The sequence below is a fragment of the Tetrao urogallus genome (assembly GCF_951394365.1).
Source record: "Tetrao urogallus genome assembly, chromosome: 18".
In the NCBI taxonomy this organism is placed as follows: Eukaryota; Metazoa; Chordata; class Aves; order Galliformes; family Phasianidae; genus Tetrao; species Tetrao urogallus.
Window position 1 is genome coordinate 5,286,577 of NC_136831.1, and position 19,391 is coordinate 5,305,967.

Below are 19,391 nucleotides of genomic sequence, written 5' to 3' on the forward strand. Positions count from 1 at the left end.
CTGCTGCAGCACAGAGGCACTGCCATCACCCAACACACCCCAGGAATGGCACTGCTAAGGGCTCAGCCTCCCTGTCAGCCCGTGAGTTTGCTTCAAAATGACTTTGGAATGATCCTCATCATTCTGGATCCCTTCTTTCAGAGCCACTGCCTGCTGCAGGTGGGAGCTCTGCCCTCATAGAGTCCCTTCTGCTCATTCCCAGTGCCTCGGGGATCCCACTGAGCAGCACTGAGGCAGGGATGCTGTGCTCAGGGTCTCTGCACCAGGTGAAGCAGCTCAGGGTGGGGGGAAAGCACAGGTGGTGCGCTGTGGGATGGCCCTATAGAGCCATGGGGCCACGTGCTCCCCCCCCTCACACGTGGAGCGGAAGGAAGAACGTCTCCCCAGCACATTAAAAATAAATGTGGCATCACACTAATTATGCTGTGTAATTAGCATTTGTTTGCTGCTTATCAGAAACCCACAGGGAGTGGAGCTGGACCCCATGCATCCTTTGTGTACCAGCCAGGGCTCCAAGCAGGATCGGCACCAACCCAGCTATGGCCCACAGCATCACCCCCATCCCACAGCATCACCACCCAGAGCCCTCAGCTCCCCGTTCCCCCTTCTCCCCACATGAGCCCATCCACAGCCGGGCTGCAAGCAACAGCTGAAAGGATGAATCCACAGCAATACTGGAAATTAGGTCAGCAATTGCCTGCAGCAGATTTCAACATTTATCAGCCCGGCTCCACTGCTGCAAGGCTCTTTTACCAAGAGCCACGCTGCCATAGGGCTGAGCCAGGTGCACCCTGCCTGTGTTCCCCCCTCCCATTGAGAGTGAGATCAAGGCTGTGAGGCTGCCCTGGGCTGGTGGAGCCGGGGAGGAGCAGCCTCCCCCCAGCAGCACCCACAGCCCTGTGCTGCTGCCTGCACCCCATCACCCTACAGGACACAGCCACTGCAAGCCAGCAGGCAAACAAAAAGGAAACCAGGTGACATTTACCTAGCAAACTAATTGATATCCGAGTAATTGGAGAAACCTCGTTCCACACCAGCTGGATTTCCCAAGCCTTTCCTGTCCCACTCGCTGCAAACAAGGTTTGTGTGCTAATCAGGCAGCTGGAATCACTTTGCTACCCACTGGCATTCTGAGCAACTTACACAGGCACCAGATTTACGGTGGGCTCTCAGATGCTGAACGCTCTCTGAAGAACTTATTTGGTGGTTTATTGGCTCTGTCTCTTCCAAGCAGTGACAGCGGAGCAGCACCAGATCACAGCTGGAAAGCCCCCAGGCTGGGGGTCCTCCCAAGGCTTAAGGAATAGACCATTATGCAAACACAAATCGGTGTGGAATTGGAGCACAGCTCACAGGCAGCGGTGCAGCGAGCCCAGGAAAACACACGTTCCTAAGGAAACCCTCTGCACTGAGCCCTCGTGCTGGGAACTGCACCAATGCTTCATTACAGGATGATGATGTGGCCCTTAAATTGTGTTCTTAAACCTGGGGTAATGCCTCATTGCTTTCCCCAGCCCCCAGGGTCTCTGCCCAGCTCAGCCCACCGCCCCAACCACCCTGTCCATGCACAGCCTTGTGGAGCTGCTCCATCACCCCCACGCCACGGTGCATAATTACCTCATTTGCTATTAATTTGGATGTCAAGAGAAAATCCATTCATTTGCTTTTAATGAACATGGCCTTAAAATGGAGCTGGGGGTGATGTTAGCAGCCCGCAGCTGTGTCCTGCTATAGGAAGCACAAAGTTCTACTGCTGCCCAATGGGGGAAGAGCAACGGGAAGCCGCAAAGCAGCCCTTGGTGCCATTTGTTCCTGGGACACCCAAAAAGCCCATTTCAGCAAGCAGAAAGCTAAAGAGGAAGGGATGCACATGAGTTTCCTTAGCAAGGACACAAGCTCTGGTCTCTGAGTTCCCATTAAGAGGAGGTTTCATGCTTCACAAAGCGATTTCCCCTTCCCTGGTTTATAAACCAATTAGATAAAGACCAAGTTAATCCCTTATTGTGTTCAGAGCCACCAGCAGGCACCAAACACGGGGATTATATGCTTTGTTTAACTGACTCCCCAGGTCCTGGCAGCCACGAGCACCACAGGGCAGGGCGAGGTGGAGCAGAGTGGGGTCTGTGGGGCTCCCCAGTCCCACAACCCAGAGCAAAGCCCAGGCTCACAGAGCCACGTGCCTGCACGCATTGCTCTGTGGTTGGGCACAGTGCACACGGCTGCTCAGGATGCAGCCACACTCGAGAGGTATTGTGGCAGAGCCTCAGCCTGCAGCCACCAGACCCCGTGCCAACGGTGGGGTCACACAGAACCTAATGGTTCCCCTTGGCTCCCCCCCGCCAGGCACAGGGATCCCTCTGATCCCACGCAGCGCAGGCATCAGAGGAGCACAGCACAGTGGCTGTGACTTCCCTTTCTTCCCAGCCTCTGTCCACCCCCACAGCCAATTCCCATGTGAAAATGGCTTTGAGGCTTCCCAGGAGATGGCACGCTCCTCCTCAGGACCTGAGAACTTCGGCTGCTCGTGGGTTTGTCTTTACAACACAGGAACGATTTTGAAGGAAAGGAGAATTCCATCAATGACCAATTGCTGCCAATCCCTCTTTTCCTCCCAGGGACCAGCCCAACTCTAAAGCAGTCCCTGGGGATAGGACCACAAGGATCATCTAGTTTCAACCCCCTGCTATGTGCAGGGATTGCCCAGAGCCACATCCAGCCTGGTCTTGAATGCCTCCAGGGATGGGGCATCCATAGGGACAAACTGCCCCATACCAGCAAGAACCCAGACCTCTGGAGAAAAAGCTTTAGCTTTGCAAAGTGGAATACACTAGCTTTATACAAGGACAGAAAGTGTTTTTCTGCTCTCTGCTGTTAATGCAAAGTTTCACAAAGGGCTTGACTGACAAGTGTTCGTCCAAACACGTTGGCCACAGAGCTTCCATCATGACCTGACACAAGCGCTCCTGGGGTTGACTCAAACTGCAAAAATCCAGGCCTGGAATCTGGCCATCCTGACCCGTTTGTGTATTAATAAGGACCTCCCTCCCTGTTCTGCTTGAGGGGAAATTCACCTTTTCCCTGAGAAGGAAGAGCTGGTCTGCACCACAAGCCCCACCTCAGTGGCTGTGGGGAGGCTCACAGTAACCCCAATCAGGCCTGTGTCTGTGACACCCCCGTATCAGGATTGCACTTCAGAAGCAATACAGAGCATTTCCCAGCACCATCAGCAACACCAGAGCACCGTGTGCCCAGCACAAATGATTTCCCATCCAGACACCGAGGCAGCAGGCACGCAGAAACCACTGACACCAAACACACAGAAAGCTTCTCAGACCTCTGAGCCTCTTCCAAAGCACACAGCAGACTGCTGGCTCTGTCCCCTCCCTTGTGAGTCACACACCCACCTGAAACACGGTGTCCCGTCTGTTGGGACCAGCAGGAGCTGCGTGCTGTGCTTCTGTTCCCCAGCGATACACCAAGGGAGCAAAGGCTAAAGGAAGGCTGGAGGCCATTCCAAAACCCTCAAGGGAGTCTCTGTGCCCCAGAGAAGTGCTGGGAGCCAAAGGGCAGCTCTGCAGCTTGTGGGATATTAAGGTAAGCAGCCCAGTGTCTCTTCGACAATCCCCTCCCTGCAACAACCAGAGTACTCAAGGAAGTTGTAGCAAAATTACAAGTAAATGTATGTATTTACAGTGCTTAAAAATAATGAAAAATATACTCTAAAGGTCAAGTAACAAATTTAACAGCGGCTGATCTGTGCCTGCCAGAACAGTGCAGCACCACTGCTGGTGCTGCTCTGCCCCAGGTGGCACACAGCTGCTGCCTCTGCACAACCACAGCCAGCAGATTCAATGAGGAGGGTCTTCACCTTCATCGCCTCTTCCAGAATGAGATTTTTCCTCCAGCTCAGCCCTCTCTTTCCTGCAAGAAACAGAAAGCAGGAAGGATTAGAGACTTAAAAAAAGAAGGAGCCAAGATATTCTTATGTCACCTACAGGTTTAGAGGCACAAGATGCACAAGTTTTGAGACACACAGTCACCAATGGAATAGGTTTTGTGTTCCTGCTGTGCACGCCTCCAAACCAGCCAGTCTTTATGCAGCAGCAGCAAGGAGCCCAGCTAGCAGCACAGTGCCACTCCCATGGCCTGGCTGCACTGTGCAACACCACAAGAACAGAAAACCTCATCTTTTGTTTCTGGCTTAATGATTCAGAGAACAGAGGAGCTGAGCAGAACACGACAAGCTGCACTGGAAAGGTGTCATAAGGAATCTCTGCGAGGTGCCTCATATCTCAGCACAAGTAATCCCTGACTGCTGCCACCAGCAATCTTCACTTTCTGGTCCAGCACAACTCTCAAAGTGGGGTGGGCTCTGAGTTCTGACAGACTCCATTCAGCCCAGAGCCCTTCACACAGTGCTAACCTGGTGTCTGTCCAACCTGGCGTGGCTCTGAGGGAACCCAATGATAAACTCTGATGAACTGTGCTGAAAAGGCAGCAGAGCCTTCTCGCAGCACAAGGAACTCCCACACATCAGTGACTTGCTATGGATTTACCCTGTTTAACTGAGCAGCCACTGGCCAACATTGTGCAGAAGTGAGGGAGCCTGACTCTCCCCTTGCTTTCTGGCAACAGAAACCAGCACCTCACAGGATATTTCTGTTCACCTTCATGTCACACTTGTGGGCATCAGTGCTTTGCTTATTGTGGGTGCTGGAAAGCGACCAAATCCCCAGTGACCTTCCCCTGCCCAGGACACGGTGCTCTGAGCAAGAAACATGTGAAGTACCATGGTACCATGGCCACAATCACCCCCAGAAATCACCCTTTGTGGGGGCAGCGTGTCCTGATGTCACTGGAGCTCACCTTGTTACCCCACCTGTCCCTTTAATGCCATTACTGAAGATCATTACATGAGCAGATCCCCTTTGGAGAGGCAGCTGCTTGGGCTGCCCACACACCTACCTCTTTAGCCTGGAAGGTACAACTGCTGGGGGGGAACACATCTGCTTCTGAATGTACGCCCTCGATCTAATGTCAGCCTGGAATCAAGGAGGAAAATGAGTGAAGAGGGGCTGAGCCACCTGCTTGGTATCTCCCCAGTTATCTCTGAATGGCTTTGCACACCTTGATGCCAGCACGCCCTAACCAGCCCTTAGCCAACTTGCTGAGACCAGGCTGTGCTCTTCCTTCCTCGGTGAAACAGAAGTTGTGTCCTGGAACCATGCTAACTGGGACTGCCTTGGGCCCTGCAAACAGCTGTGGGCTGCAGCCTGTTAGGTCACAGCACTCCAAGGTGATCCATGGTCTTAGCAGCTCTGATTCTGTGATATTCACACAATTAACCTTTCTGGTCACTAAACCAGCTGAGAAATAGGACTGCTTTCAGGAAGGGAACTATAAATTAAGAAGGGGAACAAGGCTACGGAGAGGGCCATTAAGAGCTTGGGAACACGGTGATACAGCAGGAAAGTTGTCAAGATGACGTGGGATGAAAAGAGAAGCTGGCATTGCCAACTCTCATACCCATCTTTTTCCTTCCTCTGTTCCAGCAGTTGTACCATGCAGCAACAGATGGAGAAGCACACCACTTGACTGCTGCATATCCTTTTCTCTTGGCAAGAGCTTGGCTCATCCTGCCTTCGCGCCTGGTGGGCTGGCTGTGTGATGGTAATTATGCAGCTAAAGCAGGTAAAAGCATCCAGTAAACACAAACAGAGACAAGGCACAAGCAAACCCGCTTCTTGGCAGCAAGGCAACTGACTGACACACCTTTCACACTGTCCCAGCCTGCGAGACCAAAAGCAAAGCTGCCAAGGGGAGCAGCAAACACACGAGAGTGCGTCAATGCTATGAGCTCTGCTTTCCAGTACAACCTCCCCTGGGGCCACAATTAAGAGGTGTAATGTTGAGATTCTACTTAATGTGTGGTTTACTGCCCTCCTCTTCCTTGAAGCTGAGCTCGGAGCCATCATCAAATCCCTGCTCCTGCCAGCAGCCATCCCTTCCCTTCTGCTTCTGATATACACAAAACCACCTGGGAGAACTGAACTGCTGCATCTTATCAACAGTACAAGTCAGCACGCAGTCAGAGCAGGGCAAAAACACCAGCAGAAATCCCAAGAGGAGCAGAAAGTGTTGCTGGACACTTACTGGATGTTCTCAGCACCTAGAAGCACTACTGCTCAGCTTTCAGTGCTCCTCCACGTCAGGCTTAAGGCTCCCGAATGCCAACACAAGCACTCAGATCCTGGGCTCTTGGTTACTTTGAGAACAGACAGTTGATTTTAACATTCCCTTAAAGTTTTGTTTCTCTTTTCCAGAGCCTTCCTTCCTCAAGAACGCTGCTACCCCGTGACATTTTCAAACAGCTGCTGCACCCCATCTCAAAGAAAGAGTCTCTCTCTCTACTTGAAAAGCAGTCTGTGACCTTCCCAGCTGGAAAAGCTTCACAGAATACAATGATCATTCTAATAAAGTGGGTTAGCACATCCCCGGTGGCTGTCCTTGAAGCATTTGCTGCTCTCATCTCTGTGCTACTTCTGAAGAGTCTCTCCCATGCCCCAGAAGAGCTCCCCACTATCCTTCCATCCCAGCAGCTCTCAGTCAGGCTTCTCAGGTTACTGCTGGAAATGCAGCCTCCACCACTGTTTAACAATTCTGCAAGCTGGAGAACAAAAAGCAGTTACATAAGAGGTGGTTTGTTTGGGAGATTTTTTTCCCTTCTCTCTATAATTGGACAGTTTCATAACTGAACTGACAAATAACTTTGATCACTCTTCAGGATAAGAGATTACGTGATGTATTTTACAACAAGGGAAAGAGGCTGTTCAATAGATTCCCTGCTGGGAGACCAAGGGTAGCAAGAGTCAGGTCTACAAACTATTTTTCTAGGTAAGAAAAAGTCCAGACCACGTTCTGCTGGTAACATAAGCTAATGCTTGACTAGGTGGCAAATTACTGGCTGGTCTTCACTCCTAACACACTGCTGAGAGACAGCTTAACCCAGCGTATTAACCAAGAGGCTAATCAATAAGATGGATAACTGTCCAGTAATAATCCTCACAGATTGTTTCTATTTTCAGCCAGGCCCAGTGCTGGCATTAGGATCTGGAATTGTTGCTTTGCCTATTCTAGGAGGTTTGGTGGTGACCAGCAAGCTTGTACAGGGGGCTACACCTCAGTGCTAAGAGTTTGGGACGTGAGGTACTGATGTTCCTGCAGGGCAGCAGGTGGTGCTGCCACACAGAAGAGGGATGATGGCTTATTTCTCAATTTTGCATTTGTAAGCAACGTATTTGGAGTATCTGTAACACTCCATATGATACCACCAGCAGAAACTCGCAGCTCTGGCCTGGCTGACTCCTGTCCTCTCTGGTGGGCTGGAGCAACATCAGGCTGCCCCACCAGCCGCCTCCTGAGCCAGTGGGAACCAGCTGGGCAAGATGCCAGGTGGAGCTAAAAGGATCAAGTGTGCTGGGGGCTGGTGTGCAGCCAAGCAGGAAGCTGAGGCAGCAAGAGCAGAAGAATCAGTCCCAGAGCAATCTTTATCAGATGGAGAGTGTTAAAAGCTTCTGCTTCCACACTGCGTGGGGATCCTGGGTCTGAGCAGGCTCAGAGCGTGGGCAAACACTAAAAGAGGGCTTCTGACCCCTGCTAGAAGTAGGCAAGGGCAGATGCTCTCCGGAGAGCTTGCCACTGTTCCAGTTTGAATGCTTTGCCTACTGTTCTCAGACAACAGCTCTGCCTACCTCAACTGCTATTGACTTCAGAGGTCCTGACCTTTGCCTGGGTAGCTCCAAGGGACCAACCCTCTGTCTCAAAATCTCGCCAGCTGTCTGGATGAAGGGATCACCCCTCTGCAAACAGAATTCTCCCAGCTCAGCCTCACACACACAGAAGGTGGACTAAGCAGGATGTAAATATTTACTGTAGGTGATAATCAACTTCTCTCTGCTTCCTCTGAAACATCACCCCTCTCACCTGCATCACAGCCAGTTCCTTGACCAACATGACAACACTGTGGGCTGAAGGCAAACCAGTCTGACGCCACAAAAACCCATGCAGGCTGACCAACCATACCCCTATGAAAGAGGAAGGTTTAAGTTCCCACAAGAGCTGACAGCACTACACACGCAGCAGAGTAGCAGTGCGTTCCTACAAGCCATAAACACCACCTCAAAAAAGTACTGGCAGCTGAGCTATCTGCAAATCACTGCATTTCTGGGGCTACCAGAACTTAGAAACCAAGTGCTAACATTCCAGAAGTCTTTCACTGGACACTGGGGAAGCTGGCAGTGTATCACCCACCAGGTCTGCAAAGCTGTTCTGGAGAGACCCTACTGCAAAAAGGAAGGAAGTCATACAGGGCAGGACTCCCCACAGCCTTCTGCTTCCTAACTCCTGCTTCAGGTGCTCAAGCTGAGGCTTCCAGCACTGCCCTGCATCAAGACCTGTGACTGCTACCACACAGAAGCGTGATGGGGAGATGTCCGACAGAAAGAGACATTAAGTGTCCTTTTCTGCTCCCACTCCTCTACCTCTACAGTAAACACATTCATTTCCTCCTGAATGTTTAATCTCTCTGCTAAGGAACACAATTGCAGTTCTTTCCATCGCTTGAAATAAAAAGGTCACAGTTAGTGGATTGGAAAAAACTAGAAATTAAATAAAGGTGACCGAAGGCTCCGAGACACTTTTTTGTTTCCAAGGGGAATGCTTTTCTCCTCTGCCCAACTGCAGAGAGAGCTTATAGCTCTGCGGAGGCATCTGTCCCTTGCTGGAAGAGGTTACATAAGAAGATCTATCAGCCTACTCCCGTCTGGCAGGTAGTGGTTTATGAGATCAGAAACTCTAGTTCTGGAATGGATGCCTCAAGGTTTGTTTTGCTCTAAGGTGTTAGATTGTGTGTTTTATAACTATAGACTCAATACTCTGCTTTCAGAAAACACTGCAGTGCCAAGGAAAAGCTCCTGTGTGCGCGGACTGCCTAACAGGATCATCCTGGTGCTGCTCTGAGGAGCTGCAGAGCAAAGATGGTCAGGCACCGAACGAGCATGGAGGTGCAGCAACGTGAACTGCGTGTTCCAGAGCACCGTTACCAACAGGGACATCTGACCAGACCCTGCTCCACAAGCAGCCACTGGGTCAGGCACACCCAAGCTGCTAACAGCAGGGTGACCCCAACAGGGATCAGACTAAAAGTCCCAAAGGCTTTACGGTTCTCCAGACCCCTTTTCCAAGCGCTGCTGTGATTTAATTAGCATGAAGCAAAGCCCAGGCGGCAGCTGCGGATGACTGAATGCGATCCAGTGCTGTCACCTACTGGCTGCCTGCCGCCCCAGAGCCCGCAGTTCCTTGCAGAGTGCAGTAGCAGAGAAAAGCCCACAGGAGCAGCACTGCGGTCTGTGCTAGGCTCAAAGCATGAGGGAACCGCATTTCCAGCTCCTCTGTATTAACAACATCAGCACCGCTGAAGTTGCCTGCAGAGAGGAACCAAGGCATCAGTCAGGCTGGGTCTGCAGCGAAGGCTGCGTGTTGCTTCTGAGCACTGCATCAAAACAAGAAGTGAGGAAGATGGAAGGATCTACCACAGAAACAACACCACAACAGGCTGAGGAGAACAGGCCAGCAAGAAAAGTGCCTGCTGCAGAACTGTCACTTCCAGATGGATGGCAAACCGGGACTCTGAAACACAGGCTTGGCATCCACAGCTGTCAGCTCCCTCCACTGACTACTTGCCTTCCTTCCCTGCCCCAGGCCTGCATTCCCCTTTCTCAGCTCCCTTGCTTTTCTACCTGGCGGATGGGCTCTGGGATCCGGTACTTGCAGCAGGACTTGACAAGCTGCACAGCTGTCTCCAGGCATATCCGGTGGCCCACTGAGATGTACAGGGGTTTAGAGCTGTTGTTGCAGCCTCGCAGGGCCTGTGCATTAAGAAACAATGGAGATCAAATCCTTAAGAGGCTTATTTCAAACAAATAGAAAGTAGCAGATGAATCACATTGCCTTCAGAAAGCAGGAGGTGGTCCGTGTTTGGTAATGCCCAACCTTCTTAACCTTCTGCTATGCAGCATTTCTTTACAGAGACTGTTTGCCCTTTTAGATCCGAGACCCCCAAATGCCTCTTGCTGCTCTGGGAAGCAGTGAGACTTGCTAATGCAGGCTGTATTGATGTTAACACCAAAAGAAGTTTCTTACACCCATCTGTTCCCTGTGCAACTCTCTTCAGAGTCCAGTGCTCCTATGCTGCATCCTGGTAAGGTGCTGCAGAGTTGGCACCTCTCCCTTAACGCTGTGGTTCGTGGAAACTGTGCTGGAACACAGCACCTCAGGTGTCACAGCCCCATATCTGAACAACACCTGAACCAACAACACCTGAACTACCAACTCCTTCTATGGATATCTGAGCTGCTGGAAAAGGGAAATCAGTACTACCAGTCACCTGCTCAGACAACATCCCCCAGTGCTCCCACCTGCATAGAATTAGAAGATATAATGGCCAAGCAAACAGGAAACTCCCTGTGGCTTACCATACCAAGGACAGCCCCCGAGGTGCCCGTCAGAGGGAAAGTATCTCCTTTCTTCTGCAGGGAACGAATCTAGAGCATAAAAACACCCAAGGTCAGAAATTACACAGTGAATAAGTACATAATTGTGACTGTCCTGGTTCCCTAGGGCCATAAGAGAGTGGAAAAAATTCCCAACCTGGCTTCACCTGCTCTTTGTGCAGCTCATCCTTGACCAAGCCATCCACATGCAGGAGGTTCTTGGCCACTCCAACACACGGCAGATCTGTCAGGACTCCCAGATGACAGGCCACGCCAAACCCTACCAAGATGACAGCACTGTAACTGCTAGAGATCAGAGGATCAGAATCTCAAATGGATGCTGCTGGTGGAGCAGAGCCCTCCAGTGCGGTCCTACCTCTCTGATGGAGCAGCCCGTTCCCATCTACAAGAAGCACCTGAAAAAGACAAAAAAAAAACCCCCACACAGAGTAGGACTCCCAAAGCCAAAGCAGACCTGGCTGACAGTGGCTCAGCATCCCTGCTCCCCAGGAAAATTGCACCAGCTGCTTCAATGCAACTTCAGTGCTGCACTGAACTGCCAACAGAACACAGGCAGACCGCGCAGCCTCAGCAGGACTCTGAGCCTACTGGGGGTAAGGGAACGTGCCACACCTGAGGTCTGAGCTCGGGCTGCTCCTGCTGAAGCCTCTGAACAGCTTCCACCATGAAAGGGACCTCTCGGAAGGCCAAGAATCCTGCCACATACGGGGCACTGACGGCCACCATCCGGCAATCCTCGTACAGCACCTGAAGAGCACAGCGAGACAGCACGCGGCAACCTGCAGGCGCCTGCTGGGCAGCTCCCGGCTGCAGACACCTCTGGTTCACATCCTTTACTCTTAGCACTTCGTAACGGCATCGCCTTCTGGATCTCAGCACAAAACGCGTCGTCCCGGCTCTCTCCCCCAGATTTAAGGACGAGCACGGCCGACAGAGGCGCGCAGCGCATCCCAGCAGCTCACGCCGAACGCCGCTCAGCCTTAACTCCTCCTCTCGACCCCCAACGTGACTCCGTGCCCCCGCCCCAGCGGTACCTCGAGGCCCGGATAGCTGAGCACCACGAGCGACACGCAGGCGCTGCCGTCGTTTCCCCTGCCGTACGACAGATCCACGCCGCCCACCCGCCGCAGTCCGGCCCAGCCCGGCTCCCGCTGCCACCTCTCCGTGTCCTCCGGCACCACGGCGGCCCGCAGCCCGGCCTGCTCGCTGCGAGGGACCGCAAAGCTCAGCGCCTCGCTCCCTCCCTGCCCCGACGGCCACCACCCCGCATCCCGCGCAGCCGTTACCGTTCCCAGCTGCGGAGCGTGGCGGCCGGCAGCACCTTCCGATCCATCTCCCCCCCCCCCCCCCGCCAAGCACCCCCAAAGCAGGCGGGCAGAAAGAGACGGCAATAGAGCGCGCTTCCGCGGTTTATTGAGAAACGAAGAGCGCCGCCTTGCGGCGGGGAGGAACCGGCCGGGCCTGCCCGGGGCAGCGGCTGAGGGCAGTGATGGAAGGGAGGCGTAGGAATGGTTGCACAGGAATGGCTCGGCTGGATTCTGTCTTGGTTCTGAAGTCTGGGGCAAAAGGGGGCCGTGCGGGGGCTGGGAGAGGTCGCCCAGCACCTCTACCACGTGTTAAGAGAAAGCAAGAGTACAAAAACTCCCTCTAACAGAGAGCTCGGAAAAGTTTTCCCCTCCTGAAGGAACAATGCTTTTTTTTTTTTTCCTTTTTTTTCCTTTTTTTTTTTTTTTTTTTTTTTTAAATATCCATCTTCATCCTTCAGAGGAGACCCCTCAGAGGAAAGGACCCCCCCCCTCCCCCCCCACGCTCTTCTACTGCACATCTCACCTTCACACTGGTTGCACCCCTTCCTCAAAAAAAGCCAACAAAACAAAGCACCAAACAACCAACAAAACCCACAAATACACCAAAAAAAAAAAAAAAAAAAAAGCACCAATCCCTGAATTTCCCAAATTTCACTGGCACCAACAGCAAATCAAGGCACTAACAGCCCCTGTGCACGGGGAGGGCAGTGTGGGTACTCTTAGCTTTCCCTACGCTCTCTCTTGAAGGCAGCAGCTGCTTTCCAAGTAGCAGCAACATGAGAGAGGTGAATCTCATCTGGGAACGTGTCTTGCAGCTCCTCAGCCAGCTCAGAGTCTTTTTCATCGAGGAGAGGAATGAGCGATTCCTTCACACTGGAAATCAAAGAGTAAAAGTAGCGTTAATAGATGGGGTACAGCATTCCATGGGTTAATGAGCCCTAAGTGGGATGCTGCTGGTTGGCATCATGCTGTCAGTTGTGTCTGCAGAAAGCTAAGCATGCTCAGCTGAGTGACAGCTGCTGTATTCCCCAAACAACCCATGTAAGAGGCAGAAACACACAGGGCAGCTTACAACTGCCCTGCACATTCTTAACAGCAACGCTCGCACTACATGGCCAGCAGAGCAGCCATTTGCTAACAGAACTGTTTCCATCAAAGGCATTTTCATAGTGGCAGAGAAGCTTATGTTGTTACTAAGTGTGGGTTGTCTGGGGCTGCACAAATCCATTTACCCCCACGTGGGTCTGAATTCATCTGTAGATCTGACACGCTTCAGCTTCAGGATGATCATCTTATGGAGCTCCTGCAGGAAGGTTTCCAGCCTTGAGTGGACAAAGTAAGTATTGAGGAGCTTGGCCATGTCTGGACTGAGATCAGCTTTGTATTCTGTACTGATGTCTTCAAAAGGATCCTAAAAATGCAATGAGAGAACAAATAAAAGAACCGAAACCCACGCACATCAAGCAACTTCATTTCAGAGGTGAGAGGACATCGGAGCAGTCACTGAGGACACAGCCCATCTTACCCTTCTGAGGCGCAGAAGCTGCTCAGATTTGTGGGTAGAAAGAAGGTGCCATAGGGCTATGATGTGCTTTAGGTGGCATCGTCTGAGGGCCTGAAAGAAAGTGGATGTGAGGGACATGTGGAGGAAGAACAAGCTCCTAAACATTTCCCCATGCAGGGCAAAACTTCAGAGGAGTACAAGCACAGGCAAGATGCCCACTAAGAAAGAAACCACACGAGAAGGCAGAGTAACCCTGACCTGATCCAGGGAATGTGCCCCTGCCCACAGCACAGGGAACCAGATCATCCTTCAGGTCCCTTCCAACTAAAGCCATTCTGTGACTTAACATTACAAAACCTCTTATCACTTTCCCACTCTGTGTCACATAACTGTCACAACGTAGTGCCTTTGCCCACCATCAGTCAAAAGAACCTTTTTACACATCAGTAGGAGGCAAAATCTTCCCCTTTCACCCTTTGAGAGGCAAAGGGCAAACCAACGTTGCTAAAAGCTGACTCGTGACCGAAATTCTTCCTTTTTCTCAGTTTAAACACTGCACAACTAATTATGCTGACATTCACCTAACTACTGCCCTTCCTGGTGGTGCTGGCAGCAAAGCACAGAGCTGCAGACAGGAGTCTGACCTTCTACACATCCTGCACTTGCAAGATGTTTTGCAAGAACCTGCTGAGTGTCATGAACCATTGGATGCTTCCACCTGGTAAACCCCAACTGCAGTGGAAGTAAAAATTGTTTTCTACCCTGCTGTCAAATACAGTGGGAAGAGAATCCTGACACGTTCTAATTCAGCTTGAATTAGAAGTTTTAATGAGCTTGGAGGTCAGACTGCCTGGATTTAGTATAAACCAATACATATTTTTTCCATCTAAGAACCTGAACTATGCTCTCAAGACTCACCTGCAATACATGAGGGTTTGTCTGATCACCCATCTGCAGAACATTTTCAATGTAGTCAGTCAGAAGCATTTCAGTGTTCTCTCCAGCCATGGCCAGAAATTCCAAGGCAATTTCAGTGACAGACAGAGCATCACAGACATCACTGTAAGATTGTAACTCCCCACTGATAGCATTCATCACAGAACTGGGAAGTGCACTCTGAAAACCATGAAGTCAAAGCAGTGTTAGTTTAGAACCACCCCTTACTGCTGCTCAAGTTGCTGAAGTCCCAGACAAGGGACAGAACCCCAATTTAAGAAATTGAAAATGCCTAACATCATCTTTGCTTTGTAAATCCTAACTGATGAAAGACAACTACAGGCTGCACATTCAAGGCACACCAACAGATTAGCAGGCAAGTCTTCAAAGTGGATGGGCAAAGCAAGCAAGGCAGGCCCACGCTTCTTAGCATTTAAGGGGTCACACGCTTGCCCTGTTCCCTCCAGGGCAGAAACCCACCTGATGCAGACGCTGCTTATTCCTGATATCGTTAAATAGCTCCTCATAATTCCGATCGTGTCTGTAAACGAGGGTGGGTATCCCCTGTCAACAGAGAAACCATTTGTTGTAGAGCTTTGTAACATCGCTAACCCTGCTACAGCATATGCTTTGCTGCAGCAAACTCTGCAGGGCTTCCAGCAAGAGCCAGCACATCATCAGAGCCCTGCAGACAACTGCAGGCCAGGCAGCAGCTAGTTGCCTGCTAGCTGTTTTCTGGCTGCCTAGAAACACAGCCAGCTGCCTTGTCCTACCGTTAGGGTGATGAGCGGCTTCCCCTGCAAGAACTTGCTGATGAGTTGCTGCTGGATCCTCTTCAGATCAACGTGCTGCAGTGTCTCCCCTCCCTTCTCCATGCTGTACTGGCAGTTGGATAAGATCAGGGGAATCAAATCTCTCTCAACCTCATAACTGATCAAGTGAAGGTCAGCCACTTCTGATGGACTGACCAAGTACCTGGAGAAGAGGGGAGAAAAAAAATTGTCTCCATTTACAATGACAAGCCTTTATGAAGCAGGGAAAGCAGACCGTGTGATGGCAGTTGATAAAACAGACCAAAAAGTGCTTAGCTGCCAGAGCAACGTACCGGTCATCTTCTTTGGTGTGTTTGTTCACCGAATGGATGAAGTCATTTTGCAGGCTGATGAGGTAACTGACTAAGGCTGTGGAGCAGAGGCCCAGTCCCTGTCGACGTGGCAGAAGGACCTCAAGCTTGCTGTCCAGGGTCAGGTCAGCATTACAGTAGCCTTTAGGAAGTTTAAATTCCCCTGAAATAAAAAGCATTGAAAGCTCCTTGTGGTGGCCTAGAGCCCACAGTAAGCAGCTTCTCCTGAGCTGACACAGGTGGGAGAAAGGATGCAATGGGAGGAGAAATCAGCCCTCGTTCCATTGCCTGTAAGTGCTAAAGAAAGCAGTTTAGGGGAGAATATTACAAGCAGGAAAAAGCCTTCCTGCTTTTTTTTAACTTCTAATGGCCAAGGTCAGTTTTATGGATGCATTTCAGCAACTGATGGGAAAAATCCACCAATGGTATTGGAGGACCCCTGTCTGACAGCAGGCACTCTCTCATTTCCACCCCTCAGAACAGCGCTGGGAAAGAAAAATACTCACCATTGGTATCCAGTGATGACCTCAGCTTGTTCCAAACTGACAGGAACAAATCAACTCTCCTCTCCAACAGAACCCACATCACATCTGGCAACACCAGAAACAGGAAACACCTTTTACTGGCAACGCCATGAAATCCAGTAATATGAGAGTTTTCAAAGCACCTCTGTTCAAACACATCAGAAGTGCCTAAATGCACATTAAACAGTTTCCTAATGTTATTAAATGGAGTCATTTGCTCTGTTTACGTTCTTCCATTATTGTGCTAAGTTGGCCCAGGCTACAAAACTTGGTCTGACCCTGCATGACCTTTAAGTCCTGTTCTATAAGTACTCAAGAACAGGAGGAGCTGTCGCACATAATTGCAATTGCAATAATTGCACATAAGTGCAATTGATTTGTCACAAACTGTTTCTCCAGCATCAGAAAGGATGGACCTCTCTCATACATTTTAGGAGGGCCGTACTGTAGGGCATAGCTCCAAAATTCAGCATATCCACAGCTGCATCCCTACCCCTTGTAACCATCCTCCCCGTGCTTATAATTCTCTCAAAACCACTTTATGGTTTTTAAAAGAGAAACCTCCAATATCAAGGCCTCCAGCTCATCCAAACAGGGGATGAAAGGAAAAGACTGCAAGTTTAACAGGAACGTTCAGCTCCATTATCAGCTGGATTCTCCAGGCAATCATTCTAAAGCACTTTTCGTTTCACTAATTTGCAGTTTGGGCAGCATCTTCTCACCTGAGAGGGGCTCACTGAGGAACTCTCTGATCGTGCAGCGTTTGGCATCAGAGGTGTTCTGAAACAGCCTCACCAGGTCTCTCTGAAGAGCCAGAATCTCCGGCAGATATTTTACCAGCCTCAGTTCTGCTTCCTAGAGGGGGAAAAGTGACCCGTGAGTAAAGCTGTCCTTGGGCAAAAGGTGGTTCTGAATACTTCTACTGAATTACTTTTTAGACATTACAAAGAAGAAATATATATATATATATTTTACATGTGCAGTTCAAGGTTATCAAAGGTGATGATGAGGAAGACACTATAATCAAATGCTAGAACACTGCTCAAGTTTGATTTTGTATTCTCAATCAGTTCTGTGCAATTCTACTGTTCTTTTCCAGTTTGATTTTGCTGCTTGTGCTAGAGCAGAAGTGCCTGGGCACCTGCTCAGGTTTTGCTGGATGCGGGATGCTGCCATTGGGTGTCCTCAAGCTGGTGAGGGGTCTGGAACACAGGCCATATGAGGAGAGGCTGAAGGAGCTGGGAATGTTCAGCCTAGAGAAGAGGAGGCTCAGGGGAGACCTCATTGCTCTCTATAACTTCCTGAAGGGAGGTTGTAGTGAGCTGGGGGTCGGCCTCTTCTCTCGTGTCATTAGTGATAGGACCAGAGGGAATGGCTTCAAGCTACGGCAGGGGAGATTCAGGCTGGACATCAGGAAGTATTACTTGTCAGAAAGGGTGGTCAGGCACTGGAATGGATGCCCAGGGAGGTGGTGGAGTCACCGAGCCTGGGGGTGTTCAAGGAAAGGCTGGATGTTGTGTTGAGGGACATGGTTTAGTGGGAGCTATTGGGAATAGGTGAACGGTTGGACTGGATGAGCTTTTAGGTCTTTTCCAACCTTGGTGATTCTATGATTCTATGATTCATGGGGAGCAAACCCAAAGAACATTCAGCATATCCTGGAATAAACTGGTGACGTTACGTCTCCTTTGGAAAAGTAAAGAAATGCACAAAGGTTTCCTGCAACGGCCTACCTCATTTTTAATAAACAGGGCTTGGGAAGTGGGACCAGACAGAGCCAGAGGTCCCTTCCAACCTCAACCATTCCGTGAATCTGTGGACAGACATCTGAACAAAGTGGGGTCTCACCCCTGCCTCACATTCACCTTCTGCAGGAACTTCCACAGGAGTGGGACGGTGTCCTTGGCGTTCATTTGCTGGACTACATGGCCCAGGTTCTCCACTGAAATCCTCTTTCGGCTGCTCCACATCTTGGAGTGATGTATGTGGCTGTCCTTGGGCAGTTGGGACAGGAAGGTCACTGGGTCACCATAAACTATTTTCACTACTGGATTGGAAGAGATTCTCTCATCCTCTTGAATTTGCTCATTTAACTTCCGAAGTTTTTTATCCAAGTCCTGCATAAAAGAATGACGTTCTATCAGAATTGGCAGCTTTGTTTAAACTCCTAAATAGCTCAGCTTTAGGAACAGACGCATGAAAAGGGTAACGCAGGTATTACAGCAGGTCAGATTTCTACAGAAGTGGCTACTGAAGTTTTTTAAAACAAATTTCTCACCTCCAATTCAGGAATAACAACTGTGCTTGCAACAATTTCTTCCCATTTGCTTCTTTTCTCCTTGGTGGAAAGCACAGCATCAAACTCAACCGGCCCTGTAAGGGAAATATTTAAGAGTTATGTTCGGAACACTCCAGTTGCAGAAAGAGCTTAGACTCCCAAAGCTTCGGGATGTGACATCCTTGCAAGCTTGCATGATGAGCCAGGAGCAATTGCAGAGGTCCTGGAAGCTAAATGAGCATCTCAGTCTAGCTGAGTATCATCCAGAACAGCACACAGCAATCTCAGGCTTTTAGGACTTCAGTCATTCATTCAAACGATGCAGCCATTTATACAAGTCATTCAGAATCCCAGAAAGGTTAAACAACTTGCTCAAGGTCAGACCAGGAGCAACGACAGAATAAAGAACAGAACTTGAATAATGGCCCGTGCTGTCACACACTGAAAATACGGCTGTTTCATATAAATCACCCTACAACAACGACTACATCAGCTTGAGCTCCAGATTCTACTGCTAGCCAGACCCTGCCATCCCTATTCTATCAACTAACTCCTTGGCAGTCATTTAAGGAGCAGCATACGATTATACACAGTACTGTGCTTTGAGCAGCACCTCAGCTTGTGAGCTGAGAACTCTGTCAATACATCACGAGGCTATTTATTCCACGATTCCTTTTCAGTACTACTCATCAAATCTTGCAAAACCCCTGTACTCAACCAAAATAGAAGTACACAGCTGAAGTTTCTTCACTCTCTGCAGCTGAGAAACAAGCCTCACGTTCCTGCCTCTTCCTCATCAGCTACTGCCTGCTAGAAATGGTTCTTTACCAAAGAAGCAAATTAACTGCTGCCCTTAAAATGCCAACACAGCTTGCAGATGCGATATGGCTGATAGCTTCCTTACACTGCCCTGGGTGCTGGTCCTTCAGAAGGCTGCTTAGGACCAGATGAAGGATATTGATAGTCTCATCCACACTCTTTCCCAAAATTCTCATCAGCTGTGCCAAATCCTCCTGGATGTGCTGCTGCAGGAAGGTCACCGAGTTGCGCACCGGAGGCTTGATCATGTTTCTCAGTGACTAAAGAGTGACAAAAAAGGAGAGAATGAGTACAGCCAACACCACCCAGATCAAACACAAGAACTGCAG

General features: G+C 50.2%; 2 protein-coding genes across 2 annotated transcripts in view; both read right to left on the reverse strand.

The window, feature by feature from the left end:
* Window positions 1–3,848: 3,848 nt before the first annotated feature.
* Window positions 3,849–11,904, reverse strand: ENDOV (endonuclease V; the record flags this gene model as incomplete). The annotated part of the gene is made up of 9 exons (XM_079544263.1): window positions 3,849–3,921; window positions 4,966–5,042; window positions 9,798–9,926; window positions 10,533–10,601; window positions 10,718–10,830; window positions 10,927–10,966; window positions 11,184–11,318; window positions 11,606–11,777; window positions 11,858–11,904. The coding sequence occupies 9 exons, from the start codon at window positions 11,902–11,904 to the stop codon at window positions 3,849–3,851; spliced, it is 855 nt and encodes a 284-aa protein (XP_079400389.1).
* Window positions 11,905–12,597: 693 nt separating this feature from the next.
* Window positions 12,598–19,391, reverse strand: part of RNF213 (ring finger protein 213) — a gene marked incomplete at both ends in the record, with an annotated part of 46,957 nt that continues 40,163 nt past the window's right edge. The window contains 12 exons of the mRNA XM_079544339.1: window positions 12,598–12,751; window positions 13,111–13,289; window positions 13,404–13,493; window positions 14,301–14,498; window positions 14,799–14,882; window positions 15,092–15,293; window positions 15,424–15,604; window positions 15,948–16,031; window positions 16,688–16,820; window positions 17,831–18,082; window positions 18,244–18,338; window positions 19,148–19,322. Of these exons, the coding sequence (XP_079400465.1) occupies window positions 12,598–12,751; window positions 13,111–13,289; window positions 13,404–13,493; window positions 14,301–14,498; window positions 14,799–14,882; window positions 15,092–15,293; window positions 15,424–15,604; window positions 15,948–16,031; window positions 16,688–16,820; window positions 17,831–18,082; window positions 18,244–18,338; window positions 19,148–19,322 (1,827 nt within the window). The remainder of the gene's footprint in view (window positions 12,752–13,110; window positions 13,290–13,403; window positions 13,494–14,300; window positions 14,499–14,798; window positions 14,883–15,091; window positions 15,294–15,423; window positions 15,605–15,947; window positions 16,032–16,687; window positions 16,821–17,830; window positions 18,083–18,243; window positions 18,339–19,147; window positions 19,323–19,391) is intronic.